The sequence below is a fragment of the Lathamus discolor genome, chromosome 18, assembly GCF_037157495.1.
Source record: "Lathamus discolor isolate bLatDis1 chromosome 18, bLatDis1.hap1, whole genome shotgun sequence".
NCBI lineage: Eukaryota > Metazoa > Chordata > Aves > Psittaciformes > Psittacidae > Lathamus > Lathamus discolor.
In genome coordinates, this window is record NC_088901.1 from 2,841,537 (window position 1) to 2,869,217 (window position 27,681).

Here is a 27,681-nt window from a genome sequence, read left to right on the forward strand (position 1 = left end):
TTTTTACCTGTAACCTTTACTATGTTGTAAATTAAATGCAGATTTTGCCAGCTTGGAGAGTGTAGTGTGTTCGTTCCCAGCCCGCACTTCCACAGCTGAGGCTGTACCTTTATTCTGTGGCTTATGGGATGGATTTGTGCCATGGCCAAGTGCTGCTGTCACTGCAGGTCTTGTTCATGTGGCTGGCTCAGGCTGCAGCTCTTAAAGCTGCTCCAGCTCCTCTGCTCGTGACCTGCTTTGCTGCCTGGTGCTGCAGTGCACACGAGGGACACTTAAGAGTGGATTTTAAACAGCAGTTGCCTTTGTTTTGTGAGTGAAGTTCTACCGGTGTCTGCCGTAATCCTCCGTCCACAGAAGTTATTCTTTAGAGCCCAGCTTTGTTCTTCTCATTGCCCAGCTTGCTGCTTCTGGCATACAGAGGAGCCTTGGATCTAAATGCACTGTCCTCTGTCACATTGGGTCTTGCAGCTTGTCCCAGACTCACTGGGGAGATCTGCAGTGAAAACCAGTAAACTGGGACCTGGTTAGAGGTGCCTGCAGCGTAGGGTTGAGCTGTTTAGGCTATAGATGAGTACTTGTCAATGCAGCAATATCTGCTGGGCAGTTTCATTTTTGTTACAGTGTCAGCAGGAGGCTGTATCTTCACAAGATGTGCAAGCTGCTGATGTGCCATAGGTAAAAATAGTTGGTACAGGTCAAGTAGTTAGCTTTGTGGTCTGATACTCGAAGTGTTGGTGTGGTTAGCAATTATTTCCTGGGTTAAAGGAAAGGAGTCTGCTTGCATGATAATCTAAAGCACTCTCTGCAATGTGGAATGCAGAGGTGGGAGTAAAGAGGTAAAGTCTGCAGCTAAATAACAGACTGAGCTGTAGTGGTAGTTTTCCAGGCCCATTTGTCTTTGCAGCATTACCTGGATTGTCATTGTAACCCCTCTTCAATCTTGGTTTTACAAGGCCGCAGCACCCAGCAGGTATCCCAGGAGCCTGTAACAGACTGGTGCAAGTTGTTCTATTCCCAGTGTGCTGTGCATTAAGGTACCCATGTGTTAGAAACATGCCTGAAACAAGGACTTCTTGGAGAGGAAATGACTTTTCTCTGGGCCCTTTTAGGAGAGCAGGAAAAGCTTCCAGCGCAGAGCAGGTGAGTGAGCAGCCACAGTGTGCACGCCTCTGATCATACCAAGTGCTTTGAATCACTCGGGAGGCAGCAATGCAGGAATGCTCCAGCCATGCTGTTGAACTGCAGCAAGAGCTTCCCTCACCCACACAACTTAATTGCTCTTCCCTTGTTTCTGCTGAATTATCAGCCCAGGAGCAGCTTCGTGTGACTTACATGAATTGTTTGCTGTGTGCTCATTGCTTCCTCTTGGGTGATGTGGTTTGGTTTGTGGGGGGATGGAAGAGGGGAGCAGAATAACCAATGGCATGAATAACCAGTCTGTAGTAAAAGGGCTATTTCTGCCTAGCCTGTCTTTTGCAAAAGGCAAAAAGTGAAGCTGGTAGGAGCCTTCTGACTATTGAGTTTCAGCCAGCAGGTTCCTCATTTGCCATCCCTGGACTCATCTGTTAGAGAGGTTTTAGGTTTTTCTTGTTATTAACAACTTCATCTCAGTTACTCGGTGTGCAGAACACAACCACTTACACCAAGATGCAGGCTTTACAGTTGGCTGCTTCTGCCCAGAATCCTGGTCAAGGCCATCACTTGTACCTGGTTGAGCATCTAAATTTGTGCAAACCCTTTCCAGCAGACTTTTGATCTCTACTTGTCCGTGCTGTTAACGTCAGGTGTGTTCTGCTCCTCTTGGGCAAATGCACAACCGGAGGGGAAAAGGCAATTGCATCGTTTCCTGGCTCACTGCATGAGCAACTTCCTCTGGCACAAGTCCCCTGCCCCTGCTGCTCTCCATCCTCATCACCCTTGTTAGAGCCTCACCAGGGTAAGAAACAAAACCACTCATGGGAAAGGAAAGGTCTTTCCACAGCGCGTGGGGAGCCGGAAAGGGCCGGGCTGGTTTCACTGAGCACTTGAACCGAAGCCGCAGTTCCGAGGGCTTTGCTGGCCCTGCCCTCGGGGGCACCTGTCTGGCAGCGAGCAGGAGGAAGTGAAAACTTCCCAGCCCTTCCTCAGCTCAAGGCTTGGACACGTTTGCTGCCTCTTCCTCCTACAGCTCTGCTGTTCCGCAGGCATCCCAAACCTCCCAAAGCCCTGCAAAGCAACAGCCTCTGTGGCTCATCCCCGATGGACTCGGGCTCAAGGCCAAGCTCCCAGCAGAGGAATGCAGGCATCGTCCCCCCCAGAGCTCAGCCTTATGGCCTGCAGTGAGCTGTCTTCAGCCTCTCCTCACTCCCCTTCCCTTGCGGCTCTTCCCCATCCCTGAAGGGACACTGCTTCCACCTTGGCTCTTGTTCTCCATGGCCCATCCCTGGCTCTTAGCTGCTGGAGCTCAGCAGCCTGGCAACTTGCTCCTAGAAGCCTCTTTCAGGCAGCAGCCAGTGGGCCTTTGAGCTGACCTCTCCCCCTCTGCTCCGTCCTTGTAGGTTGTCAAGACCTCGACCTGTCTGACTTGCCCCGGTGGTAAGGATACTCCAGCTCCAAGGGTCAGTTTGTGCTCTAGTTGTTCTCTAGATGTCCCTGCTGCTGTGACACCCTGCGTGGTATGCTGCGGGCGCCTTGTGCAGGTGGAGTCTCCATGTGCCTGCACTCCCTGTCAGTCAGATGGCTTCAGCCTGCACCAAATGATGGGAAACACCAGTTCCAGTCAGTGCAGCTACTTCTGCAGCTGGAGGCGAAGCAGAAAGACTCCTGCATCTCCGAGTTTCATTCCCATGTTGTCCCATCCTGCTCCCACTCCTAGCCTGCAGCTTCTGGGCAGGGTGACTCATAGGGTAAGTTGAAGGAAAACCCTGACAGAGATGAGGGGCAGCAGCTCTCAGAACCTGTAGGGCTGGTGGCTGCGGGGACCATGGTCGCATGCTTTGTTGAAGGATGGGGCTGTCTCTTCTCGTGTCCTGGAGACATGGCAATTTGGCTTTGCCTTTCCCATGGCTGCAATGACCTGCAGTCCAGAGCCACTGACTCCCCTCTCCTGACACACTGAGCACAGCCAGGACGTGGTGTTTGTGCTAAGGGTGAGTGGGGTCTGAAAACCCAGGGGTGAGCCAGGATGGAGGTGCCTGTGTGTCTGTAAAGGGAGAGGGATGTTTGGACACAGCCCTTTGCTTCCTCCACAGCGGTCCACCCAGACCTGTTGCACAGCACCATCACTCTGTCTGGCCCCAGCAGGGCAGGGTGGTACATGGGAAATGTGTGATGGGGACAGCCTGGGCAGGACACGACCCGGCAGAGCTGGGGCCTGTGCCTTCATCCTTGTCACCACCAGGGCCGGGACTGGGGGATCCCAAGCCATGATGGGGTCAGCAGTGCATAGGTCAGGCTGTGCCTGCTGCAGAGGTGCTGGTGGCACGGCTCTGTGGCCAGAAAGGGAAGTCTCCACTGCTAGAAACAGAAGTGAAAAGCAGGCAGAAGTGAAAGCAAAGCTCAGATCTGCTTCCCACACAGTTCCCATCTCCGCAGAGTGCCCTGGAGCACCCAGCAGCATGGCCATGGAGCCCCTCTCCTTCCAGGAATACATCTGCTCCCTGGACCCCGCCACCTTGCCCCGCATCCTCAGGATTTGCTCCGGTGTCTACTTCCAAGGTGAGCGCTGGGTGCCCACTGCCTCCAAAGGGTGCCCCCAAGGCTGTGCTACCCCCCTGTGCCCTGCCACCGCAGCCTGGGCTGTCCTCCTGCCACCGCCAGACACTGTGCCTAAGCCACAGCTGCCTTTAGTTATGCTTCTGGGGCACCAAACCCCATCCAGGCTGGTCCTTCACTTCCTGCGCTGCCCTCATCCCAGGCAGTGAGTTATCTGCTGGCAGCGGATCTGGCAGGGATGGAGCCATGTGCTCAGTACCTGAGGAGCCATTATCCCTGGCCCCAAGGGGAGGAGACCAGCAAGGGCACAGAGCCTGCTCTGAGCATCCTGCTTCTTCCCGCACCATGGCCCTGGAGGCATCTTAGGTGGAGGAGAAGCCTTGGCTATCGTGGCTTTTGAAGAGCAGAAGTGGTTGGGGTGGCCTCACTCTGCTCACTTGAAGTGGATGTTCAGTTCTCCCACAGGCTTCTGGTGGCCTCAATGGCATCTTGGCGTTGCTAAATGAGCAATGATGCCGCTGCTGCCCCAGCAGCACCCCCCCTGTTCTGCCCTTGCTGCAGTCCTGGTGAGGCTGGTGGTGCTTTCTGCTTTGCACAGCAAGGGCTTTGTCTGAAGTTCATCCCAGAGAGGTTTGGGGTGCACGGGAGGTTTGGTAGCAGCTCAGTGAATGCAGAGATTTAAAGGCACAAGGGGGCATCGCTGGTGTTGGGGAGTGCTGTGAGGCAGTAGCATAGCCTGAGGAGTTCCTGCTCCAGGAGAGGCAGGAATCTGCCCCCTTCCCTTTGCACGGTGAGCAAGCACTGAACCTTTCCTGCTGCGCTTCCCATGTGAGTCACATCGGTTCAGCCGCTGCCGCTGTGCTCTTCTGCACTGCTCTTCACCCCTGTTACAATCCTGCACAGTTCCCAGCACTGCAAGCCTCCCAGGACATGGGCTGTGCAAGCTTCCAGGTATTCCCGGTTCCTTGGAAATACGCATCAGCCCAACAGAGACCCCTCAGCCAGCCCGGCTGCGTGTGCCTTTGGCTGCTGGTGAACGGAGCTGGACCCTGCGGATCAACCCCTGTGGCACCCTGCAGATGCTCTGTCCTACACTGATGCTGCTTCTTGACCCCTGATGCTATTTCTGGGTTTCCTGCCATTACTGGAGGTCTCACTGCTTGTGGTTTTCGGTAGCAAAGCTTTGGCTGGGTTCCCAAGATGCTCAATAGACCTGCTGCCCCTTCTTGGGCTCCCCTCCCGGCCTCCACTCACCAGCTCTGCCTTGGAGCTGGATGAGCTTTGAGGCCCCTTCCAACCCAAACCCCTCTGTGACTCTATGGGATGCTGGAGGAGGCGTTTTCTTTGAGGAAACCCCCTTCTCCCCCCGCAGGGTCTGTGTACGAGATCTCAGGCAACGAATGCTGCTTGTCCACGGGCGACCTGCTCAAAGTCACAGCCGTGGCGCTGCAGAAGGTCATCTGTGAGGACATGGGCACGGGGCAGACAACGGAGCTGCCACCGACGTTTAAGGGTGAGCGGGGCTGCCCTGCCCCATCCCGCACCCCATGGGTGCCCCCTCCCCTCTGCAGCACCCATGGGCTCAGCCCCATCGCCCCCAGGCATCTTCCAGCCGGCACCGCGGGGACCCGTCCCGGAGGGCAGCAGGGACCGGGGGCTGACGCTGCAGCAGGCGCTGGGCAATGGGCAGCCACAGCCACTGCTGTGCCGAGCCCTGGGCCCCCGTGCGCTGCTCCTGCGCCCGGTCTATGAGGTGCACGCAGCCATGGACCGTGAGTGAGCCAGGAACCGGGCGGGATGGGCACGGGGGGGTCGGGGTGCGGGGTGCCCCTGGGTCAGGGCAGGGAGTGCTGTGGGGTGGGGATGGATGGTGTGGGGTTGGATGGATGCTGTGGTGGGGTTGGATGGATGCTGTGGGTGGGGTTGGATGGATGCTGTGGTGGGGTTGGATGGGACGCGGTGGGGTTGGATGGATGCTGTGGTGGGGTTGGATGGGATGCTGTGGGTGGGGTTGGTTGGGATGCGGTGGGGTTGGATGGGATGCGGTGGGGTAGGGTTGCGTTGGGATACCATGGGGTTGTGTTGGGATGCTCCGGGGTTGCGATGGAGGAGCTGCAGGGCCAGGAGCCCACACCAGCTTGGTGCTGGGCCCACGGAGGGGGTGCCTGTGCTGGGCTCCCCTCCCACACGGGGCCGGTGAGAGCTGCACTCCCCCAGTGCGCAGGGACGTGGTGAAGATCCCCTCCACGCTGGAGGTGGACGTGGAGGACGTCACGGCCGAGGCTCAGCACGCCCGCTTCTCCCAGCCGCTGCTGCTGAGCGAGGTGCTGGCCATGGCGCACGTGCTGCCGGCCCAGGCCGAGATCCTGGAGGGCCCGGCCGGCCCCACCGTGTTCCAGAGCTCCTGGGTGCCGCGGCTGCGCCAGGGGCAGCGCCTGCAGCTCCACGGCTGCTCCGGCGCATGGCGGGTGCTGGCCTCGGCCCCGGGCAGGGGCCGCCACTTCCTGCTCACCAGCACCTACGCGGGCCGGCTCCGGCTGCGGCCGCGCCAGTTCACGGGGGTGCAGGAGCTGGCGGCCGCCCTGCGCCCGGGCCGGGCCCTGCGCGTGGTGGTGACGCAGGACTGCGAGGGACGAGGCCTCCACGTGCCCCCGCTCGGCGTCGGCGACCGCCTGGAGGCCGTGGGGCTGCAGGGGCACGGCCCCGGCACCCGCCTGCGCTGCCACCGCCGCAGCGGCGAGGAGGAGGAGGAGGAGGAGGAAGGCGAGGAGCTGCTGCTGCCGCTGGACCTGGGCGGCAGCCTCGTGGAGGAGGCGCGCAGCAGCAGGCGGTACGGGCTGGGGGAGCTGCTGGAGCGGCGGGCGCTGCCCTGCGACGTGCGCGTCGTGGCCCCGGACCCGGCGCTGGCGCAGGACGCGCTGGGCACCCTGCCCGCCCTGCGGCTCGAGGCGCGCCTGGACCTGCCCTTCCTCGTGGGCAGCTTCTGCGAGGAGCCCGAGCAGGGCTTCGAGGTCCCGCCGCGGTGGATGGACTGCTCGGTCCTGCTGCGCCAGGGGCCCGTGCGCCCCGCGCCCCCCTGCGCCCCGCTGCAGGAGCTCACTGAGGCCTTCTACTACCGGCTGCTGGCACAGCTGCCCCCCAGCAAGGCCCCGCCGCCCCCCCGGCCCCCCAAGCCAGCGAAGGCAGGGGTGGGACCGAGGGGAAAGCCGCCCTTGGCACCCAGGTCCCCTGGCCCCGCGCTGATGGGCGCCTGCCCGGCTCCTCCAGCGCTGCCCCAGAGGAGCATCTCCAGCCTGTGTGGACAGCGGGGATGCCCCAGGGATGCAGGTGAGACCCCCGACACCTCCTGGTCCCCCCATGGGGCTCAACACAGAGATGCGCTGCCCGGGCAGGAGGATGAGGGCCCCCAGCATCACCGGGTTGTGCTTAACTGGGGTGCTGCTGGCCACCAGACCCTGGGGCTGTCCTCTTGGGGACCTGGGCAGCGATGCTCAGGTGGAGATGTCTGCACCCCAACAGCCAGCTGGGCCCCCATGGGGGCTGCACCTCCCCATCCCCTTGTCCCAGACACAGGAGGGAACCCACAAGTAGTTGCCCAACCCCTGTGTCCTCAGGGTCTGCCCCATTCTCTTGTCCCACAAACACAGGGGCACACGGGGAGGCCACCCAGACCCCCTGTCCCACACAGCGACCATGGTGAAGGGCAGCAGGGCTCAACCTCGAGGGCGATGGGGCAGTAAACACCGCCGCAAGCCCTGGACCTCCATCCTCTATCCATGCCCCGATCACGGGACCTGTGGCCCCAGAGGCTGGTGTCTGGTGGCAGAGCACCATGAGAGGCCCTTCTCCCCCCTCATCCTCAGCCCTCACCATATCCGCATGCAGCTCGGATGGGGGAGGCTGGCAGAGCAGGGCCGGGTGTCCCCCATGGGGTTTCTGCTCTGGAGGTGCGTGGCCACAGCCTCTGCTCTCTCTTCCCTTCCAGACCCGGGGAGCGACAGCTCTGAGCACGATTATGAAACCATCGACGACGCCATCCAAAAGACAGCGCACAAAATGCAGGCAATTTTCCCCTTCTAGTCCTGCACTCTGTGAAAGCCACCGAGCCTCCAACCACCCCGAGACCTTGTGTGACACTGGCTGCTTGCAGAGGCTAAATCCAGCCCTGGGGATGCACAGCAGACCCCTCAGTTGTCTCAATCCTACAGAGCAGTGCCCACGTTCCTCAAAGGGAAGCAGCCTTCATGGGACAGCCCCGGGCACAGAACAGTGGGGAGAGGTGGAATCATGACAAGGCCCTTTCACACAGCACAAGCGGTGCCCCAGCTGGGGCTCAGTGCACGCAGCGCCATGGTTTTGCAGTTGCCGGTCAGAAACCCGCTTCTCTAAGGCAGAAGCTGCATTTTCCTCAAGGGCAGCCAAAGCTGCCTCTCCCTCTGGCCGAATTTCTGCACCAAGGTTGTAGAAACACTGTAAAAATGCTGTGGCTTTAAGTCTTGCTGGGTTTCTCATCCACATTTAACCGCACTTGGAGCTGGAAGCAATGTCTGTCCTGTGGAGTCCCCTCCTGCTTGCAGGCGTGCTTGTGGCACTCTTTCAGGCTCTTGGCACCTAGAAAGGGCCAATGAGCTGCCCTAATGGCACTGCATGCAAAAAAAATGACCTGAAACCCAAATAAGGACCAAAGATCAACTTTTCTTTCCCTGGAAATTTGGCAAAAGCCCCGGGGAAGTGGCAAAGGCCTCATGGTCCTGATGTGCATTAATGGAGAAGAGCAGCTGATGAGAGAGCTTTATACCGAAAGCAGGCAGGGGTGTCACTCCTGTATCACGCACTGCGCTCCTTTCCAATCAGAGCTGGAAAATAAATCATAGATTTCACTTCAGATCAAATTGTTGGCTTTTTTCCCCTGTCCCAGTGGAGAACTTTGATTTTTCAGTTATTCCTCACTGAGCGCCTAGGGCAGAATCCCAGTGCTGCAGAGAGGAGCTCATTCATTCCAACTTGGCTCGACTCCCATCCAACCTGGCCTTGAGCACTGCCAGGGATGGGGCAGCCACAGCTTCTCTGGGCTCCCTGTTACCTCCACCCTGACACATCATCAGCAAGAACCCTGCTGGTTCCTGACTTAATGTTATGCTTCAAAGATGAAGAAGAAAAACCTGTTCCACGCGATGCAGTTAATTCAGCTAAAGTGCCTGTGGTGGCAGAAATGATCCCAGCTCTATTTGTAACACTGGTAAGTATCGCTTTCTTCACTAGTACTAAGAAATTATTTGTCCAGACATTTACTTTAAAGCCATTTACTTTAAAAGCTAAGGAAAAAAGAACTATAGGTAAAGAAACTCCAAAAGCAGGAGCTGGGTTTTACCTGTATGGGTAGGTTCTGGCAAGGCAGAGAGTGTTCTTTAGGGAAGAAAAGCCTCTGAAGCCACACGCAGACAAGGCTACCCAAGTTAGAAGTTTACTGGGAACATTCAAAAGCTCTAGTAACCAGATCACCTCATAGTACAAATACAGATTTAAATGCATAAAGTAAACCAGGGAAAAACCTAATCATGATTACTGTACATCACTGGAATCTTACTCTGGGCTACCCACTTTGTGAAGGGAACGGAATGAAAGCTGAGTCAGGAGAAACAGCTCTAGAAACAAAAGACAAGATTTGAAAGAGGTTCTTTCTAACAAAGGCATCCTCTAAGGAGTCAAACACAAACTGAAGGCTCCGAAGCTTTGAGGAATTCAGTCTTCCCATATCTGTCCATGCTTTCAGTCACAGCATATAACTGACTCCACTTAATAGAATCCTACACGTTCTGCTTATCCTTGATTTCCAAGGAGGAGGTGCTCAGAGTAACTGGGACTTTCAGAGGCTAGAAAGGGCAAAGACCACCTTCCGTGTCGCAAAGCTCAGCAGGACAACTTGAATCATGGATGAGCATTTGCTTAGAACTAAATCCAGGTGGAAGCAGCTTCACTCAGCATCTGTTGACTTGTAGTGATCATCATCCACAGTGGAGTAGATGTGTCCCTCGCTGCTAAGGAATTCAACAGCTTGCCTGAAGGAAAAAAACAACCCAACAATTGCTGACTAACTCTTATCAAGCCCCTTTCCTGGTTTCCTAAGCCTCAGGAAGAAGTTGTAAGAGACAGCAAAGGAGAACAGAAACAGTCTATTCCCAAGCTTTGAGCAGTGTGCAGAGAGTAAGGTAGGCCTTGAACAGGAGAAACTACTGCTGAGACACTGAAGCACTCCTGCTGCTTGGCACTGAACTGCCATTGGAAACAGGGAGCAAAGCACTTTATCAGCCTTCCAAGTGCCATTGGCCCATTCTAAGCTCACTACTGCGTCCTACTGGGAACATCTGAAATTACCAGCGCTGTTCCACAAGCAGGGATCAGGGCTTGCTCCCTATTTCCCTCCCTGCCTCCTTGGACCCGACTCCAGGAAGGACTGCCTGGATTTCCAGAACACCCTTCGTTTCTATCGACTTACTTGATGGTTGACATGCTCACGTTGTGGAGCTGAACCTTCAGCTCTTGAAGACTCATACCTTCTGGGACAGGGCAGTTTTTAATCAAGTTCAGCACCTGGAAAAACGAGACCCACCATTAGCACACAGCTGAGCTTCTCTTATGGTGGATGGAGAACAAGGCTGGGGAAGAACCATCCATCCTCAAAGAGTCACTGAGCTTTGTCCTACACCACTGCAGCAGCCTCCACTGCGGAGCTGTTGGCACCTACCTGAGTCTGGTGCGCTGTGAGCCCGTTCACTGGCAGGCTGCCACCTCCTCCATAGCCCCCCATGTTACCCATCCCAGTGCCGAAGGACTGAGGTGCTTTTGATGCTGACTGAAATACAAGAGTAAAACTGCTGTGGTGAGACTGGCTAAAAGACTCGCTGTTACTGCAGTAATTACAAACAGACACCCCAAAGAAACCGCTGGAAACAGACTGCAACACAATCGCTCTCCCCAAGGAAGCCAGGATCCCTGTTACACCTTCACTGCTCCACCAGCCCCAGCTTCCCAGCCCCGCAAGTGGTCTACAACTTCCCCAACAAACCAAGATCTTACAGTACATACCATAAGATTTTTTCTGAGGATCATATGTGCATGGACGATCTCTACCATGTGTGTGGTGAACTCGTTCATGTTTTCCAGAGGCATGATCTTAAACGCCACCAAACTTTTCTTATTCTTTCAGGGAGGAAAAAGAACAAAGCAAAGAACGAAAATTAACACCACAGCAGCAGGAAACTGCCAGAACAGGGATGGTGGTGGTAGAGACAAACCCAAGTGGCATGTGGCTAGTAACAGCAGTTACCTAAACATAGCCATACATAAAAGAGAACAAAATACTTGTTCATTGGAGTGCAATGGGGAGGGTGAGCAAGGACCACAACGAAGTGGATATTCTAAAGGAAGCCCACTAACACTGAGCCAGATCGTCAGTCCTCAGGCTCCAGCCTCAGGACCTGGGTACCCAGGCATGGGTGACATGATCCTACCTGGAAAGACCGAAGATGACCAGCAACTTTGACATAAGTTCCTGGAGGTACCACCACATTCTCGCTACCTGCCTCCTGATAGGGAGGAAAAGGAGAAAGGAAGGGTTTTGACATTCACAGTTATACTTCCTATAGATGGCTTAGGAAAGGAGCCTTATCTCAAGCAAACACAAACGGCACAATGGCACAGTTAGATAAACATAACCATAAATGAAAGAGAACAAAATCCTTGTTCATTGGAGCGCACCATACATGTGACAGCAGTTACAGGCAGCTGCCTTTGAAGGTGCCCCTGCCCATGGCAGGGGGTTGGAACTGGATGCACTTTAAAGCCCCTTCCAACCCAAACCGTTCCAGGATTCTATGCAAATCTCTGTTCACTCTCTCTGTACTTCCACAGGAGTCCTGAGCACACATCTCTCAGTTCAGCTGTGAAGCAACAGTTCCGCTTCAGCTACTACACTCTAAGAAGTTATACACGGTGATTCCACATAGAATCACATGTGGATTACAAAACAGGAGTCACGTACAGCACCAGCGATCCCTGCTACAGCAGCATCGCCTGTGCATTTCAGATACATTACTCCCTAAAATGTGTCCACATCTTTTTGCCCAAATGTCCTGGGAGGAGCAGGAATCGGACCTGGTGATGCTTACAGGCGCCTTCCCACCTGGGACATCCTGACCCCGTAGCTTCCGTCCCTTCACCGCTCCCAAAAGCTTTTACAGAAGCGCGTCTGTAACGCATCTGAGACTCACATCGGTGTCAACCCACTGCCTGACGTCCATCGGGGCTGCCGTCATGTCGTCCACCTTGTACAGGATGTTTGTCGGTGCCTTCTCCGCATGCCGGATGATCCCCACGATGGTGACCTGCGGCGGAGCAGGGCCCTTTGTTCACCCCGGGGCCTGCCGCCCGCCCGCCCGCCCGCTCGCTCGCCGCGGGGGCTCACCTGGGAGATCTCCACCTCGCCGACCCGGAAGGTCTCCTCCACCTGCTCCGCCGCCAGCAGCTGCGACACGGTGCAGGGCACGATGTTCTGCGTGCGGAGCCGCTGCAAGGGGCGGCGGGGCCGTCAGCGCCGCGGGGACCGCCCGCCCCGCGCCCCCGCGGCCCTGCCCCGGCCTACCTGCTTCCTCTCCGCCGGGGTGCCGGCCGGGGAGCTGAAGCCGCCGGCGGGGGAGCTGAAGCCGCCCGCGGGCCTCGCGGCGCCGGCGCTGCCGTACCCGCTGTCGAAAGCACCTGAGGGGGGAACGGGAGCGCGTGAAGGGGTAGCGGCAACACCGCAGCCCCGCCGCCATCACGGGCCGCGGCGGCCTTGGACACCCCCCCCCCCCCCCCCAGTCTCCGGTTGCCCCGGGCTCCCCCGGCCGCTTCCCCCTCCCGTCACGGCCGGGCCCGGGCCCCCGCCCGGCTCCGCTCCGCTCCGCACCGGGCCCGCTCCACATGGCTGCGGCCGCGCTCCCGTCCCGCGCCCCGCCGGCTCCCGCCCAGCGTGTGCGCCCCGCTCCGCTGCCCGCAGCCAATCGCAGCGCTCCGTCTTCCGGCTCCCTCCAATAGGGGGAGGCCGCTGGGAAGCGGCCGGCGCCATCTTGAGTGCGGGCGCTTGCCCGGCAGCGCTCAGGGGGCGGAGCTGCAGGGAGGCGGGGCGGGGCGGGGCGGGGCGGGGCGGGACGGGACGGGGCGGGGCGGGGCGGGGCGGGGCGGGGCGGGGCGGGGCGGGGCGGGGCTCGGCCCCGCTCCGCATTGCCCGCTGCCGCCCTACCCGAGCCATGCGTCCCGGCGCGCTGCTCCTGCTCTGCCCGCTGGCCGCCGCCCTCTCAGGTAAGGGGGGGCCGGGCGGGGGGTCCCGAGCGGTGCCCGACGGCAGCACCGCCCGCCCCGGCCCCGCTGAGCCTCGGCGTGTCCCGGCGGCGGCAGGGCGGCTCTGGCACATCACCGACCTCCACTGGGACCCCGACTACGAGCCGGAGGCAGGCGCCGGGCAGGTGTGCCCGTCGGGGGGCTCCCGCGCCGGGCCCGCCGCAGGGCCCTGGGGCAGTTACCTCTGCGATGCGCCCTGGCGCCTGCTCGCCTCCGCGGTGCGCGCCATGAGGAGCCTGCTGCAGAGCCCGGACTTCGTGCTCTGGACCGGGTGAGGACGGGCTGGGGCCGGGGCCGGGGCCGGGGCTGGGGTCGGGTCTGGGGCCGGGGCCGGGAGGGGGTTCTGTGCCCGGCCGCCCCAGCAGCTCCTCGAAGGCGCCCGGGAGACTGGTGTGAGCAAGGGGCTGTTCTGCTTTAGTTGCATGAAGAACCTCCTGTTCCCTCCCACTATGGTCTCCAGAAGTGGGTGCCCTGTTCCACGGTAGCACCTGCAGGCAGTAACAGCTTTATTTTACGTGGTTATTGTGAGTCTGTGTGCCCTCTTGTAGCGTTTGCTTTTCCTCCAACAGTGCAACATCAGCCTGTGATCTGCGGTCGCCTCCAGCCCCAGTCTGCAGGGCTGCTGCCTGACCCTGTGTTTTCTGCCTCTGCGGACGCTTGTTCCTACTTAGAAGCAGTTACAGATCCTTAGGACTTTACGTCGAGCCTTCTTTTTCCTTCAGACTGGTTCACCCGGTTGTTTGACATCATTCGATGGGCTTGTTCACAGCCCAGTGTCTGCTGCAGGCGCCATAAGCATGTCAGTGAGAAGGCAGACTCTGAGGCGGACCTTGGCCCCTGCCTTAGCGGAGGCATTCCCTTGGCTCAGTTGAATGAGAGTTGGTGTTCTGCTGTCCAAACAGCTGTGTAAGCAGCTTTGCTTCACTATTGCCAAGCAGGTGCTGACCTGAGATTACAAAATGCTGTTTCTTGCAGTATTTCTCGCCAGCTTTAGTGTCTGTTAAGCGCACCAAGGCAGAGTGAGCCTCCACTTCCTATGCTTGTGTATAGGGTTTTCAAGGTAGAATAACATGGAGCCTGCTTTCACTTTGAATAATTCCTTGGAAACAGGTTCCAGCGCCTTGGCCAGTCGCTATGGTGCTGGTTCCTGCCCCCAAAAGCTTCAACTCGGCACCTTTATTTTCTAGGAGGCACAAAGAGAAGGAAGCGAGTTTCTCTCTCTCATCGCATGGAGCTTATGCCCTGTTAGTCACAGACAGTGATTGTGCTTTTGTTCTTCCAGAGACGATACTCCTCACGTGCCCAACGAGAAGCTCGGAGAAGAAAAGGTTCTGCACATAATAGAGAATCTGACTTCTCTTATAAGGGAGACATTCCCAGGTGGGATTTGAGGGGATGGGAAGGGCGGAGGGGTACGGAGACTCACGGGAAGAGCTTACCAGGGTGGAGAAATGACAGAATTGGGAAGGGGGAAGGCATGGAAGGGCTGTGGTTGCTGGGACTTGTTTGTTCTCTTCCTGGTTGCTGTATGGCATGAGGCGTGCCTGAACTGAGGCGTCTGGTGCGTGCGCCAGGTTAACTCAGAAGAGAGGGGAAAGAAACACTTCTGTCGTTAGTCACTGGGACAGAAGAGGCTGCAAGATTTCCTTGAGCTTAATCCGTGTCAGCAGGGAGGGAAGGAGCGTTATTGGTGGTGAGAGCTCCCGGATTCACCTGCAAAGCCATAGCTTGTCCCAGGGAGGGGTGATCTTTGCAGACAACGCAACCAGGTGGCTGTTGGCAAAGCTCTCAAGTCAGGTTGTTCTTTCCAAGCCTGTGAGTACCTCGGGGAGCTTTAGTGCTGAGGAGCTCTGAAGCAAGCGTGGATTGCTCTGCACCTCCTTTTCTCTGCCTCTAGATACCAAAGTCTACGCGGCGATGGGCAATCATGACTTCCATCCCAAGAACCAGTTTCCAGGGAAGGACCACAGGATCTACAACCAAACAGCTGAACTGTGGCGTCCCTGGCTGAGCAATGCTTCCGTTTCTCTCTTCAGAGCAGGTTTGGTACCACTGACTGCTGTTGACAGCACTCTGAGGGGTAGGGGTGGTTAGGAGAACACCATGAACGCTTCTGTGCTCAGAGCAGTAGTATTTATAGGGTATTTGTGGAGAAAGGGCCCAATTTAGTGCTGGTTTCTGGCACTGAGCTCTCCTGCTTGAGAGAAAATAAATGTATGCTTTAGCAGTGACTCATTTTCTCAAGTTACTGGCAAGTGTCCCTCCAGAGGATGCAGTGGGAAGAAGAAGGATCTCCTAAGCAAGCTGCTGGTGTTGGCAGCACTGTGGCTTCCCGAGCTGCCCAGGTCATGCTGCTGCGCACTGGGTCTCCCCTCACTTCGAGAGGCATCGACACGACAAGAAGCACACGAGGGGAAGAGTTGCTCCAAATCCCCATCCTGGAGTGGTCACAGCACTGCTGGCCCTGTGTCGGGATGGTGACTCTGCTGTGCTATTGCCGAGGGGAGCTGAGAGGGATGGAAACAAAGGGATCTGGGGTCATAGCAAGCAGCGTGACCAGAGCTGCAGCTCTTGCCCTCTGGATTGTATTTTTCAGGAGGTTTCTACAGCGAGAAGCTGCCTGGCTCAAGGCCAAGGGGGCGAGTGGTTGTCCTCAACACCAATCTGTACTATGACCAGAACAATGAGACAGCTGGCGAGGAGGATCCTGCGGGGCAGTTCCAGTGGCTGGAGGAAACGCTGACCAACGCCTCTAGAGCAGATGAAATGGTATTGAAAGAAACCAATAAACTCTGCAAAGGGCTTCTCCCAGCCTGGAAGCTCATCCTGCTCCGGCTCTCCCCTCCGTGCATCCCCAGCAGGGCGGTGGGATGCGTGGGCTTTGCATTCAGTGCAGCTCTTGCCTCTGTAGGTGTACATCGTGGGGCACGTCCCTCCTGGCTTCTTTGAAAAGAAGCGAGGCAAGGCCTGGTTCCGGAGTGGCTTCAATGAGCGATACCTGCAAATGGTGCGGAAGCACCACAGGGTCATCGCTGCTCAGTTCTTTGGGCACCACCACACGGACAGCTTCCGGATGTTTTACAGTGATACAGGTACTGGTTCTGGGTGGAGTTTTCAGTGCCTGTTAGGCCGAATGCAGCTGAGAAGCCATTAAAGGCTTGTGAAATGCTTTGCTCAACAAGAGACAACAGTGGGTTTGATCTCCACCTCCAGCCCTCCTCCGAACAGGGAGGAGCAGATGTTGTCTTTTCCCCTCAGTGCCTTGCAGCTTCTTGCCTTCTTCCTATTGATGGGGTTTGGACATCAGCCAGGATTTAAGGGTTCAGTTACGAGTCTGTGTTGGGGTTACAGGTGCTGCTCTGGTCTCCTTTGCTGAGCGCGGTTCTCTTCCACCTCAGCCCTTGCTGCGTGAGTCTTCGGCAGCATTGGAAAGCTCTCAGCTGCAGCAGTCCCATGTTCAGTCCCTGGTGCCGTTCCATGTGCTGGTCTTTGTGTATGTGGTGGTGTGAGTTACCCAAGGCCTCCCATTCATGGGTTGTTTTGCCCTTCTGTTCAGGTTCTCCGATCAATGTCATGTTCCTGGCGCCGGGAGTGACCCCCTGGAAAACAACATTGCCTGGAGTGAACAATGGAGCCAACAACCCTGGGATTCGGGTGATCGACTACGACCCAGACACCCTTCGGGTGTTGGTAGGGGATCCCCACGTGCCGCACAGCGCAGTTCTAGGGCAGTACTGCAAGTCCTCCACGTGGTTTTAACAGGCAGGACTACAGGAGCCAAGCAGCTGTGTGGGAGAGGACCTCAACCAAGATGCTTGTCTCGTGTAGCACAAGGATTTAGTAAGAGCATCAGTGAGTAAAGGCAGGGTGACCACAGCCAGCCTGGGACTAGTTCCCCAGGGCAGCACAGGGCAGGTTTGGTCGTGTTCTTCGTGTCTTTACCTAGTTTCCTTTGGCACTTGCTTTGCTGCCCAGGTAACATGGATTGCAGAACTGCTCTGGGAAGACACACACTTGTCAAAACCCCCTCCAAAAACTGTTAACCATCTAGAAGATTATTTGGGCCTCCCTGCTTGCTGAACGGATTCATTTGCAATGGATCTGAATTGAGGTGGATTGTAGGGGCAGCTTCCGCTCCCTGTGTCTCTTATTTGTAGAGGATGGGGCCTTCGTGCCTTTCTTTGCAATGGGTAAAGCAGCTCTGTAGATGCTATTTATGGCATAAGGCGTGGATGCTAAAACAAGCTGTGGAAGGCTAGGGAGGTAGTGAGGCCGAGAGGGCGGGCAGAGGCTGAGAACAGAAGCTGTGAATCTTCAGTTGATTCACAGCTGACAGAGTGACCTCCGTGAGGCAGTAACACTCCTCCAACCCTGGCTGGTGGTAAATAACAGGCCAGGCTCTACTTCCTGATGTGTGCAGGAAAAAGTGGAGCAGAGAAGAGCCATCCCTGTACAAAGAAGATGCCTTTGCGGTGAGCTCTCACAGAATCACAGAATCACAGAATCCCAAGGGTTGGAAGGGACCTAAAAAGATCATCTAGTCCAACCCCCCTGCAAGAGCAGGGTAACCTACAGTACATCACACAGGAACTTGTCCAGGCGGGCCTTGAATATCTCCAGTGTAGGAGACTCCACAACCCCCCTGGGCAACCTGTTCCAGTGCTCTGTCACTCTTACAGTAAAGAAGTTCTTCCTGATGTTAACGTGGAACTTCCTATGCTCCAGTTTACACCCATTGCCCCTTGTCCTATCACTGGATATCACTGAAAAAAGCCTAGCTCCATCATCCTGACACCTACCCTTTACATATTTGTAAACATTGATGAGGTCACCCCTCAGTCTCCTCTTCTCCAAGCTAAAGAGACCCAGCTCCCTCAGCCTCTCCTCATAAGGGAGATGTTCCACTCCCTTAATCATCTTTGTGGCTCTGCGCTGGACTCCTTCAAGCAATTCCCTGTCCTTCTTGAACAGAGGGGCCCAGAACTGGACACAATATTCCAGATGCGGCCTCACCAAGGCTGAGTAGAGGGGGAGGAGAACCTCTCTTGACCTACTAACCACTCCCTTTCTAATGCACCCTAAGATGCCATTTGCCTTCTTGGCCACAAGAGCACATTGCTGGCTCATGGTCATCCTCCTATCCACCAGGACCCCCAGGTCCCTTTCCCCTTCACTACTTTCCAGCAGGTCAACCCCCAACCTGTACTGGTACATGGGGTTGTTCTTCCCCAGATGCAAGACTCTACACTTGCCCTTGTTAAATTTCATCAAGTTTCTCCCCGCCCAACTCTCCAGCCTGTCCAGGTCTCGCTGAATGGCAGCACAGTCCTCTGGTGTGTCAGCCACTCCTCCCAGTTTTGTGTCATCAGCAAACTTGCTGAGGGTGCACTCAGTTCCCTCATCCAGGTCATTGATGAAAATATTAAACAGCACCGGTCCCAGCACCGACCCCTGAGGAACTCCACTAGTCACAGACCTCCAGCTAGATTCTGCGCCATTGACCACAACTCTCTGCCTTCTTCCTTTCAACCAGTTCTCGATCCACCTCACTACTTGATCGTCAAGCCCACACTTCCTTAGCTTATCTATGAGGATGCTGTGGGAGACAGTATCAAATGCCTTACTGAAATCAAGAAAAACTACATCTACCGCTCTACCATCATCCCTCCACCTAGTCACTTCCTCATAGAAGGCTATAAGGTTGGTCATACATGACTTCCCCCTCATAAAACCATGTTGGCTGTTCTTAATGACCCCCTCATCCTTGATATGCCTAGTGATGGAGTCAAGAATAAGTTGTTCCATCACCTTTCCAGGGATGGAGGTAAGGCTGACCGGTCTATAATTACCCGGGTCCTCCTTCTTGCCCTTCTTATAGATTGGTGTGACCTTTGCCATCCGCCAATCCTCAGGCACCTCGCCCGTTTCCCACGACTTACCAAAGATGATGGAAAGTGGCCTAGCAATGACCTCCGCCAGCTCCCTCAGCACCCGTGGGTGCATTCCATCCGGACCCATCGATTTACAGATGTCCAGATTGCATAGCTGATCCCTAACCCAATCCTCATCTACCAAAGCAAACTCCTCCTTTGTCCTGACTCCTTCTGGGGCTATAGAAATCCGGGGCCCTCGGGGAGAGTCTGCAGGAGTAAAGACAGAGGCAAAGAAGGCATTCAGCACCTCTGCCTTCTTTATATCCTCTGTCTCCAGGGTACCCACTTCGTTCAGCAGTGGGCCTATATTGCCTCTTGTGTTAGTTTTATTTGCTATGTATTTGAAGAAGCCCTTTCTATTGTCTTTAACCCGACTAGCAAGATTGAGTTCCAAGGAGGCCTTAGCTGTCCTAATTGCCTCCCTACATCCTCTAACAACTGTCCTATATTCCTCCCAAGCGGCCAGCCCCTCCTTCCATAATCCATAGATTCTCCTTTTCCACTTGAGTTTGCCCAGCAGCTCCTTGTTTAACCACGCCGGTCTCCTAGATCCCTTACTTGACTTCCTACTTATTGGGACGCTCCGATCCTGAGCTTGGAAGAAGCGGTCCTTGAATGCTAACCAACTATCTTGAGCCCCTTTACCGCCTAGTACACTTTCCCATGAGACTTCCCTTAGCAGTTGACTGAAGAGGCCAAAGTTGGCCCTTCGGAAATCCAGAACTGTGGCTTTGCTAGGTATTCTATTCCTCCCACACAGGATCCTAAACTCCACCATCTCATGGTCACTGCAGCCAAGGCTGCCATTGACCGTCACCACTTCGACCAAACCCTCCTTGTTGGCGAGTACTAAATCTAGCAGCGCTGCTCCCCTGAGGTGTCTGTCCCCAGTGACAGTGGGAAGCCCCCGCTGGGAGGGAGCTCAGCCCTCGATGGGCAGGGGTTTGGTGCTGCCCCCCAAGCCCTAGGAGAGGGGCTGAGCCCGTCCCATCCTATCCCACATTTCACCCCAGGACCCATCCTCTCCTGATTTGTCCTCGTTCTGTTTTCCTCCCGCTGCAGGACATGGTGACTTACTACTTGAACCTAACTCGTGCCAACTTGGAGGAAGAGTCCCCAGTGTGGGAGGAAGAGTACCGGCTGACAGAGGCCTTCCAGGTCCCAGATGGCTCCGCGCACTCCATGCAGACAGTGCTGGAGAGGATATCCCAGGATCCACGCTCCCTGCAGCAGTACTACGAGTTCAACTCTGTCAGCTACGATCTGGCCCTGTGTGAGGAGTCCTGCCGCGTCGACCACGTCTGTGCCATCACGGAGCTTGATTTTACACGATACGAGGAGTGTGTTGGAACCAGTCGCTCCGCCTCTGCCCTCGTTGGCGTTTGGCTCTTCTTTTCCTGCTTGCTCTTAGGGCTCATCCATCCCCAGCAAGCGCTGCAGTGACTGAGAGGAAGGGGAAATGGAGAGAGCTCAAGTTGACGATGCACATGAAGAGGTAACTGTGAATGTTTCGGCACTGAGAATCCATTTGGAAACCAAGACGGAATTAGTGGCTTTTACTAAAAGCTCCATGATACTGATTTTAAATTGTCCAGAAAAGCTTCAGGTAGGAGGATGGGGCAGCGACCATCACAAGGTCTTGTACCAGGCTGACCTGCACCGGGAGCCGGTCTCCTCCGCTGGGACTTCCGAGGTGAGCTCACAAATCAGAAGAGGACCAGCATCACCCATGGGCTTCACCCCCTCGGGGTGAGAGCTGCAACCTGCCAAGTGCTCCTGGAGGGTTCCTCACGTTGGCACCCGCTTCTCTTCAGGGAGGACCACGACTGGTGGCTGGGACGGTCGTGTTTTGGAGCCGCTGCGCAGCAGCTGCCTCCCCTTTGGCCGCGGTGGGGTTCCTGTGCCAGAGGATGAACTTCAGCAAGCTTGGGCCGGGACTTCCACGTGCCAGTGCCCAAGGTGGGGCTCCGGGGGAAGAAGCCCGATTGTGATTGTTTTGAAGTTAAAGCTGTATTTCTCCCCGGTTGCGGAGCACAAACAGCTCTTCCCTTCGTGCTCTCCCACTTCGGCTGCGCTTGGCTTCTTCCTTCCGCCGGGCATTGCGCGCTGACCTTGCCCCCTTCCCTGCTCGCACCCTGAGCCACACACACGTGGTTTACCGGGGCCGTGCCGGCTTCTCCGTGAACCTCGAGGGCCCCAGCACAGCGCCGGTGCGGGAGAACGGGGCGGAGGAGGAACAGCTGCGCTCCCGGCGGCGGGCGGCGCGCCCGTGTGCCGCTCCTCCGGAGCCGTGCGGGCCGGGCACGCACGGGGGCAGCCCCGGGTGCGGAGGGCGCAGGAGCAGGCGCGGACGTCGGGGCCGGGCGGCGCCGCTGCTGGCCCCGGTACCGCCCGGAGCCTGGGCGGGGCGGGGTCCCGGAGGGCGGGGTCCCGGAGGGCGGGGTCCCGGAGGGCGGGGCCCCGGAGGGCGGGGCCTGCGCGGGGCGGAGCCGTGCCCGGGGCGCCGGGGCCGCCGATGGCGCGGGGTTTCGGGGCGCTGCAGCTGGCGCTGGCGGCCGCGGGCACGGCGGCGGCGGCGCTGGACGTGTGCGCGGACGGGTGGGTGGCGGCGGGGTACGCGCGGGGCGGGCGGCCCGGGCTGGCCGCGCTGGTGCTGGCGCTGCGCGCCGCCGGCTCGCTCGCCACCCAGGCCTGCAGCTGGCTCTGGCTGCGCTCCGACCCGCCCGCCCTGCGCCCCGCCGCGCCCCCCGCGCTGCTCGCCGCGCTCCACCTCCTCCAGCTCGGCTCCCTCTGCAGGTACCGGGGCCCCGCCGCCCCCCGCCCCTTCCGGGGGATGGGGGTCCCCGGGCCGGCCCCGCTTGGCGCCGTCTGCGTCCGGACGCGGTTTTCCCTCCCCGTCCCGAGGCTCCGGCTCCGCTCCAGCTCCCGGCGCCGGAGCCTGGGGGCGGGGAACGCCCCGGGGCCCTGTCCCGTCCCGGGCTCCCCCGCTGGGCCGGGGGGGCTGCGCCGAGCCTCGCTTCCTGCCCAGCGCGGAGCTCCCGGGCGGCCGGGGTTTGGGCAGGAACCGGGGCTGTTTGGGGCCGTCCTCGGGCCCTGCAGCGCTCGCACCCCGCGGCCCCTGACCGCTGCCCTTCTGCCGCTCAGGTGCCTCCACGCGCTGAAGGTGGGCTGGGACGTGTGCAGGGCGAAGGAGGAGGCCGGCGAGCAGCAGAGGCACATGGCCTTCCTGTGCCACGACATCAGCATGCTGCGCCTCTTCGAGACCTTCCTGGAGAACACCCCGCAGCTCACCCTGCTCCTCTGCGTTATCCTGCAGGCCAACAAGGCAGAGCCCTTCCAGGGTGAGGGGCTGGGGGGCTGCAGGCTGGGGGTCAGAGCGGGTGGATGGGGCAGGCGGGATGGGATGGGTTGGGTTGGGTTGGGGTGGGTTGGGGTGGCAGGGCTGAAGCTGAGGGAGCTCCGCGGTCCTTCCCCTGCATGCCCCCCTGCAGGGGGGAATTCGGGAGCCTGCTGGGGATGCTGGGTGGATGTGGATGTGGATGTGGATGTGGATGTGGGCAGAGGGGGAGCGCAGGGCACCGAGGAGGTGCTCTGAGGGTGCTGAGGTGGGGAGCGAGTGTGACTGCAGTGGGAGGGGAGCCGGCACTCGTTGTCTGCCCGTGGGTGCTGGGGGCTGCCCTGGCTGGGAGAGCCGGCCCCATCACTGCCGCCCCATCCCTTGGGCAAGGCCAGGCTCCAGGCTCCTGCATGGGGAGCCGCAGGTGCTGAGGCTCTGACCCCCTGCAGGAGCTGCTCTGGAGCTGGTGGGAAGCTCATTTTAGCAATGCTGGGCATGGGGGGTGGCTTGAGCTGAGCTGGACCCCCCTGAGCCTGCCCTCAGCATCTGCACCGCTGTGCTTGCAGGACTGGGGCTCTGCACCGCGTTCCTGTGTGTGACCTGGTCTCTCCTGGACTATCACCAGTCCCTGCGCTCCTTCTTGCAGGACAAGTACGAGCTGAGCGTGAGCTCCTCCATCGTCTACTTCCTGTGGAACCTCTTCCTCATCTGTCCCCGCATCCTGACGGTCGCCCTCTTTTCCCTGCTCTGGCCCTACGCCGTGGCTGTGCACTTCCCACTCGTGTGGCTGGCCATGTTCCTCTGGGTGAGCCTGCAGGGCACGGACTTCATGGAGTCGCCTGGCCCTGAGCAGCTCTACCGGGCCATGGTGGCCGTGATCCTCTACTTCAGCTGGTTCAACGTGTCCCAGGGGAGGACGCTGCACCGCAGCATCATCTACCACGGCTTCATGCTGGTGGACAGCACGCTGCTGGCCCTCTCCTGGCTCTGGTGCCGCTCCCCCTCTGACGAGCACTCCTACCTCATCCCGGTGGTCTCGGCCGCCCTGCCCTGCTACCTGCTGGGGCTGGCGCTGAGGGTCACCTACTACAAGTGGCTGCACCCCAGCCTGCGGGCACAGGAGGAAGGCGGCTTTGACGAGGTGGATGCCAACGGGACGAGCGGTGGGATGGAGCTTCTGTCGCGCTCGGAGCCAGACCTCGTGAACAGGCGGATGCGGTGGCTGGTCCAGACCCAGTTCTCCATCTCCTGGCCGGTGGGGCAGCGCTTCCCGAATGGGGCTGCTGCTGCGGAGTCTGCTGCCTGAGGCCGGCTCCTCCAGAGTGACTTGCCCAGGATTTGTTCATCCTGGCCTGGTTCTGTTCCCCGGGGCTGATTTGGGCAGCTGGGGGGACCTGGCAGAAAAGGGGGTGATGTGGAAGCCCCCGGGGGGTCCCACATCTCCCACGGTGCTGGGGCTCCAGCCCCTGTGGCTGTGCTGCCCTGTAGCTTTTCCTTCTATTTATTAGCTTTTTCTAAGAAACCCCAAAAGCAAAGCACGGGTGAGTTCTGCGTGCGTTGCTGCTGCGGGAGCGCGGCCCCGCTTGAGCTTCCTGCCCCAGCCAGGACCTTCCTCCTGCTGTGGTGGCGAGGTCAAAGACTGCCCCTTATCCTTATCACTGCGCTCAGGGAGGGGCAGCGGCCGCAGGGCGGCTCAGCGCAGACACCTCGGGGTCCCTTTGCTGCGTTCCTGCTCCCTGGCCCGTGCCTCTGATGCCATGGCCAGTTCTGAGCTGTAGGGGTGCGATGTGGTCGCTGCTTCCCCTCTGGGGCTGCCCCTGGCTCTGTGCCACCACCTGAGCAGGGCCCAGCACATCCCGGCTGCTCCCCATCACCCACGCTCCTGGCAGGACCCTGTCCCAGGAGGGCCCCCCCCCACACCGGGGCAGGGCTGGGGGAGGCAGCTCCCTTCACTGCTGCTCCTATGGCAAGATGAGCCCAAGGCCAAGGCCAGGGGCAGCGCAGCAGCGGCTGTGGGGAGGGCTCATTGCTGGTGTCGGTGCAGGACTAGCCAAGCACCGCGAGCCCCCCCCGGGCACCACAGCAGCGCCCAGGAGCCGGTACCTCTGGGTGCCTCCACCATTGGCTCCCATAGGAACCCCCCCCTTAGTGGTCCTGGTGCCCCCGACCCCAGCCCCGGGGGTGCAGGGGACAGAAGAGGCTGAAGCAGTGACTATAGAAAATAAAGACTTTATTTGTTTTCCAGTTCACAGGACAGTTCCCATTGCAGACCAGGAACAGGCAACGGCTCCGCAGCCAGCGGGGCCCAGGGCTCACCCCCATCCCGCTGCAGAGGGGCCGGGAGCGCAGCACTGGGGCCCTGCTGCTCCCGGCTCGCCCCTGGAGGCAGAGAACAGAGCAGGGCAGGGGGGTTTAAGCCTCAGTGGTGAAGCTGGAGGGGCCACAGCCCCGCTGCTGCCCCTGCACCGGTTTTGGTACCAGGTCAGGGGGAGCAGGAGAGCACAGAGACAAGAAAACCCAGAGGGACAGAGCTGCTGCGCCGGCCCCACAGGGGATGGGAACCCTTAACTAAAACAGCCAGGGCAGCCTGTATTAGACATGAACACAGCACGGACCAACAGCCTCCGGTTAGACAAGGACTTTACATACATTCAAGGACACGTGTGTCAGTACCCGTGTGGAGCATCCCTGGCTGCAGCCATTCCACACCTGGGGAAAAGTCTGCTGAAATCTTAGCATTCCCTTAAAGCCGTCTGAAGTAAAGGCAGCCGAAGGCGAGCTGGGGAAGGGGGGGGCGGTCCTGGGGCCAGCACCCCCTCTGCAGCCTGCTGCGGGCCCCGGGGAACCGGGTGGTGGGAGGTTAAGGCACAGGGTTTGATCCCAAAGTTCAGCCACGGGAGCCAGCGTGCTCCCAACAGGCTGGGACAGCTCCAGGGGGGCTCCGGATGGGCTGAGGACCTGCAGGGATGTGCAGGATCCAGCACTCACTCCCTGCGGGTGAGTCCCGACCCTCTGGTACCGTTTCAGACCCTGGGAGCAATGGGGCTGCTCCTTGGCACAGCGCATTTCCCACAGGATCCACTCCGGCTGAGGCAGAGACCCCCAGGTCTCCTTATGGACCCGGCCGCAATGGAGCTGCAGCCCTGCAGCCTCTCTCCCTGCTCTGCACGGGGACCACGCCGCTGTGGAACCCCAGCACTCACCATGGGGACACAGCTGAGCTCCCCATGTGCTGTGCGTGCAGATGGAAGAACACCTCCCATGGGCTCCTGGCTTCTCCTCAACCAAGCACGGCCCCAGCCTGCTCCATCCCCTCCTCTGAGCTGCTCGGTTAACACCCACAGCACAAACTGGCTCCTCAAGATGCTTCTAATGGGACTGGAGGGCAGGTTGCTCACAGGCAGCAGGTTCTAGACAAGGGGCATGGGCCTAAAGCAGAGTTCCTGGGGAAATAACGCGGACCCAGAGCATCCACCTGAGATCAGAGCACGAGGCCAACACCTAGCAAGGAGCTGGATGGAAAGCAGAGCCCTCCTGTGACCACCTTGGAGAAAGAGAATCTCCTCTGATTAAAAACCAGGAAGCAAAAGTGGAGGCTGGGACACGTGAACCCCAGCAACACCTCTGTGTGCAGCCCCCGAGCGCCGGGGATGCAAACCCCCTGCTCCAGGCACATCTCCATCAGCACTGATGGAAATAGCTCCTCAGTCACTAATGCCATGGAAGGTCTGCAGCAAACACATCACCCGTGGCTGTGGTACAGCCCCAAGGGTCAGCGTCCTCCCTGTAGTGCCGTCGGGTCAGACCTGGCCCTGCGTGTCCCAGGAGGGGGATGCTGGGCTGGGGACAGGGGGTCTGGAGGGGTCTGGGCTCAGCAGAGGCGTGTGGTGGGACAGAGCAGACATCTCTGTGCACGGACCCCTGGCACTGCCTGGGTTGGTGCCATGGAGGTATAGGGAAGAGGCAGAAACCACTGAACCCAGCCTGACCTGGCACAATTCCTGGTTCCTGGCACTGCAGGGCATGGACTCCAGCTTCTTTCCAATGAGCCATCATTCCCAAAGCCAATGGGCTCCGGGCTGCCGCGTCCCAGTGTCTTCCAAAAGGAAGTCCCTCTTAACAAGGGGTTTGTTTCTAACTATGTCGTTATGCAAAGAAGAATACAAGAAAATGGTATCAGATTCTACTAAAAGGAACTTCCTCTCACAATGGAGTCAAGAAAGCGGAGGTGCAGGTTAATAACCATTCCCTTCTTCGTAACATCCATGAGGATTTAGTCCTCTCCAGTGATTCCTAGTCCAGATGAGGACTGTTCCCACCGGAGCAGTCTGCAGTGGTGGTGTGCTGTATCTAACGTTCACAGGCAGCTGTATTCCTGTTCAAGGAAAATCTGTGGGATCTATGGCCTGGGTCACGGATGGAATCCAGTGATCTCCTGCTGGTTAACAGGCTCGAGCACACATTGACTGGAAGCCACCAGGATCAACTCAACGCCAGGACCTTCCTCTACAAGGACCCACGTAGCCCAGGACCATTCCCTTTTCTATTTTCCAGTAATCCCACACTGAGGAAATAACATGAGGACATTGTAATAAATTAACTGCTTTGAACACCCAGGGAAGCAGAGAGGACACATTTCACAGCAGTAGAGGTATTTTTGCCATTTTCATTAGTATTTCCTATGAAAAGCCCACAGCTCTCGTTGGCTTCGTGGAACAAGGGAGGTTCAGCTCTGCCATCGGGATTTCTCTATAAAAATAAGGTTTTGTGTTTACTTGGGTTCTACAACTAAGCTGAACAGAAGGGAGAAAGCTCCTACAAGCACTTGTGTTGGATCACCCTCTCCCTCTGGAGACTACCTGCTAGAGGAACTCAGCTGGCTTCTGTTGAGTCTCTTCTTCAGACGAGCTCCAGCTCTGCTGAGTCCAGAGCTTCCTCACAGGACACCTCTGTACTTGGCAGGGCCCCTGCTCCTGAGGTCATGCCTTGGGCCGTGTTGTGCTGCACAGTTCTCCTTGGGTATGTTTTCTTCATCAAGCTGAAAAGTGAGTCCCCAAATGTACGAGGTTTCTGCCTCCCCAGTGATGGAGAGGGCTTGCAGGAGCTGCAGTCACACCTTTGCTCCAGCTTCCTACAGAAAGTCTAGCTCCAAGGCTTGGTGAAGGGACACGAGGTCTGCGTGGTTTGTGATCCTCCAGAAAGGCATGTTGTGCTGTAAGAGACGACAAAGGCAGCTTTACTGGGGTGATTTCACAGCGAGGTGGAAGCAGGCAAGGTTCAGCTGCAGGGTTGTGCAATAGGAGGTTGTGACACACCACGTTCAGGAAGGATCTCAGCTGCATG

General features: G+C 58.1%; 5 protein-coding genes across 14 annotated transcripts in view; 3 read left to right on the forward strand and 2 right to left on the reverse strand.

Annotated features, from left to right (window-relative positions):
* The first annotated feature begins 2,804 nt into the window (after window positions 1-2,804).
* On the forward strand, window positions 2,805-8,585 carry THEMIS2 (thymocyte selection associated family member 2). Its single transcript, XM_065697786.1, has 6 exons — window positions 2,805-2,885; window positions 3,574-3,696; window positions 5,066-5,206; window positions 5,295-5,465; window positions 5,911-7,020; window positions 7,679-8,585. The coding sequence occupies exons 2-6, from the start codon at window positions 3,597-3,599 to the stop codon at window positions 7,771-7,773; spliced, it is 1,617 nt and encodes a 538-aa protein (XP_065553858.1). The 5' UTR covers window positions 2,805-2,885; window positions 3,574-3,596; the 3' UTR covers window positions 7,774-8,585.
* A 395-nt stretch (window positions 8,586-8,980) lies between these two features.
* RPA2 (replication protein A2) lies at window positions 8,981-12,741 on the reverse strand. Its single transcript, XM_065697787.1, has 9 exons — window positions 12,638-12,741; window positions 12,335-12,447; window positions 12,158-12,259; window positions 11,964-12,077; window positions 11,205-11,279; window positions 10,780-10,893; window positions 10,439-10,546; window positions 10,190-10,284; window positions 8,981-9,752 (listed from the first exon to the last, which is right to left on the reverse strand). The coding sequence occupies exons 1-9, from the start codon at window positions 12,651-12,653 to the stop codon at window positions 9,668-9,670; spliced, it is 822 nt and encodes a 273-aa protein (XP_065553859.1). The 5' UTR covers window positions 12,654-12,741; the 3' UTR covers window positions 8,981-9,667.
* Window positions 12,742-12,913: 172 nt separating this feature from the next.
* On the forward strand, window positions 12,914-21,064 carry SMPDL3B (sphingomyelin phosphodiesterase acid like 3B). 4 transcript variants are annotated; one of them, XR_010616606.1, is made up of 8 exons: window positions 12,914-13,339; window positions 14,351-14,448; window positions 14,966-15,109; window positions 15,665-15,837; window positions 15,980-16,160; window positions 16,625-16,758; window positions 20,064-20,694; window positions 20,816-21,064. XR_010616606.1 is itself a non-coding variant. In XM_065697923.1 (8 exons), exons 1-8 carry the CDS (start codon window positions 12,978-12,980, stop codon window positions 20,442-20,444), a joined length of 1,377 nt encoding a protein of 458 aa, XP_065553995.1. In that variant the 5' UTR covers window positions 12,914-12,977; the 3' UTR covers window positions 20,445-21,064. The 4 variants fall into 4 exon arrangements, 2 of the variants coding, with proteins under 2 accessions (XP_065553995.1, XP_065553994.1); XR_010616607.1 differs by having other exon boundaries at window positions 20,064-20,496; window positions 20,597-21,064; XM_065697923.1 differs by having other exon boundaries at window positions 12,914-13,029; window positions 13,126-13,339; window positions 20,064-21,064.
* A 445-nt stretch (window positions 21,065-21,509) lies between these two features.
* XKR8 (XK related 8) lies at window positions 21,510-24,582 on the forward strand. 3 transcript variants are annotated; one of them, XM_065697926.1, is made up of 3 exons: window positions 21,510-21,797; window positions 22,146-22,342; window positions 22,905-24,582. In XM_065697926.1, the coding sequence occupies exons 1-3, from the start codon at window positions 21,517-21,519 to the stop codon at window positions 23,642-23,644; spliced, it is 1,218 nt and encodes a 405-aa protein (XP_065553998.1). In that variant the 5' UTR covers window positions 21,510-21,516; the 3' UTR covers window positions 23,645-24,582. The 3 variants fall into 3 exon arrangements, with proteins under 3 accessions (XP_065553998.1, XP_065553999.1, XP_065553997.1); XM_065697927.1 differs by having other exon boundaries at window positions 21,510-21,599; XM_065697925.1 differs by lacking the exon at window positions 21,510-21,797 and having other exon boundaries at window positions 21,810-22,342.
* The window catches only part of EYA3 (EYA transcriptional coactivator and phosphatase 3), a 34,075-nt gene continuing 30,945 nt past the window's right edge, over window positions 24,552-27,681 (reverse strand). For 4 of the 5 annotated variants that reach the window (XM_065697918.1, XM_065697921.1, XM_065697919.1 and 1 more), the window contains one exon: window positions 24,552-27,550. In XM_065697918.1, the coding sequence (XP_065553990.1) occupies window positions 27,470-27,550 (81 nt within the window). In that variant the 3' untranslated portion in view covers window positions 24,552-27,469. The remainder of the gene's footprint in view (window positions 27,551-27,681) is intronic. The other variant, XR_010616605.1, reaches the window with a different exon arrangement.

Coding starts and splice junctions, on each gene's coding strand:
- THEMIS2 (XM_065697786.1), top strand. CDS start 3,597: ATGGCCATGGAGCCCCTCTCCTTCCAGGAATACATCTGCTCCCTGGAC. Junction 5,466..5,910: donor GGTGCACGCAGCCATGGACC/GTGAGTGAGCCA, acceptor GCACTCCCCCAG/TGCGCAGGGACGTGGTGAAG. Junction 7,021..7,678: donor GGGATGCCCCAGGGATGCAG/GTGAGACCCCCG, acceptor CTTCCCTTCCAG/ACCCGGGGAGCGACAGCTCT.
- RPA2 (XM_065697787.1), bottom strand. Junction 12,260..12,334: donor CCCCGGCGGAGAGGAAGCAG/GTAGGCCGGGGC, acceptor CGCCCCTTGCAG/CGGCTCCGCACGCAGAACAT. Junction 10,547..10,779: donor TCCTCAGAAAAAATCTTATG/GTATGTACTGTA, acceptor CTTGTATTTCAG/TCAGCATCAAAAGCACCTCA.
- SMPDL3B (XM_065697922.1), top strand. CDS start 12,978: ATGCGTCCCGGCGCGCTGCTCCTGCTCTGCCCGCTGGCCGCCGCCCTC. Junction 15,110..15,664: donor CGTTTCTCTCTTCAGAGCAG/GTTTGGTACCAC, acceptor TGTATTTTTCAG/GAGGTTTCTACAGCGAGAAG. Junction 16,161..16,624: donor GATGTTTTACAGTGATACAG/GTACTGGTTCTG, acceptor CCTTCTGTTCAG/GTTCTCCGATCAATGTCATG.
- XKR8 (XM_065697925.1), top strand. CDS start 21,835: ATGGGGGTCCCCGGGCCGGCCCCGCTTGGCGCCGTCTGCGTCCGGACG. Junction 22,343..22,904: donor CAAGGCAGAGCCCTTCCAGG/GTGAGGGGCTGG, acceptor CTGTGCTTGCAG/GACTGGGGCTCTGCACCGCG.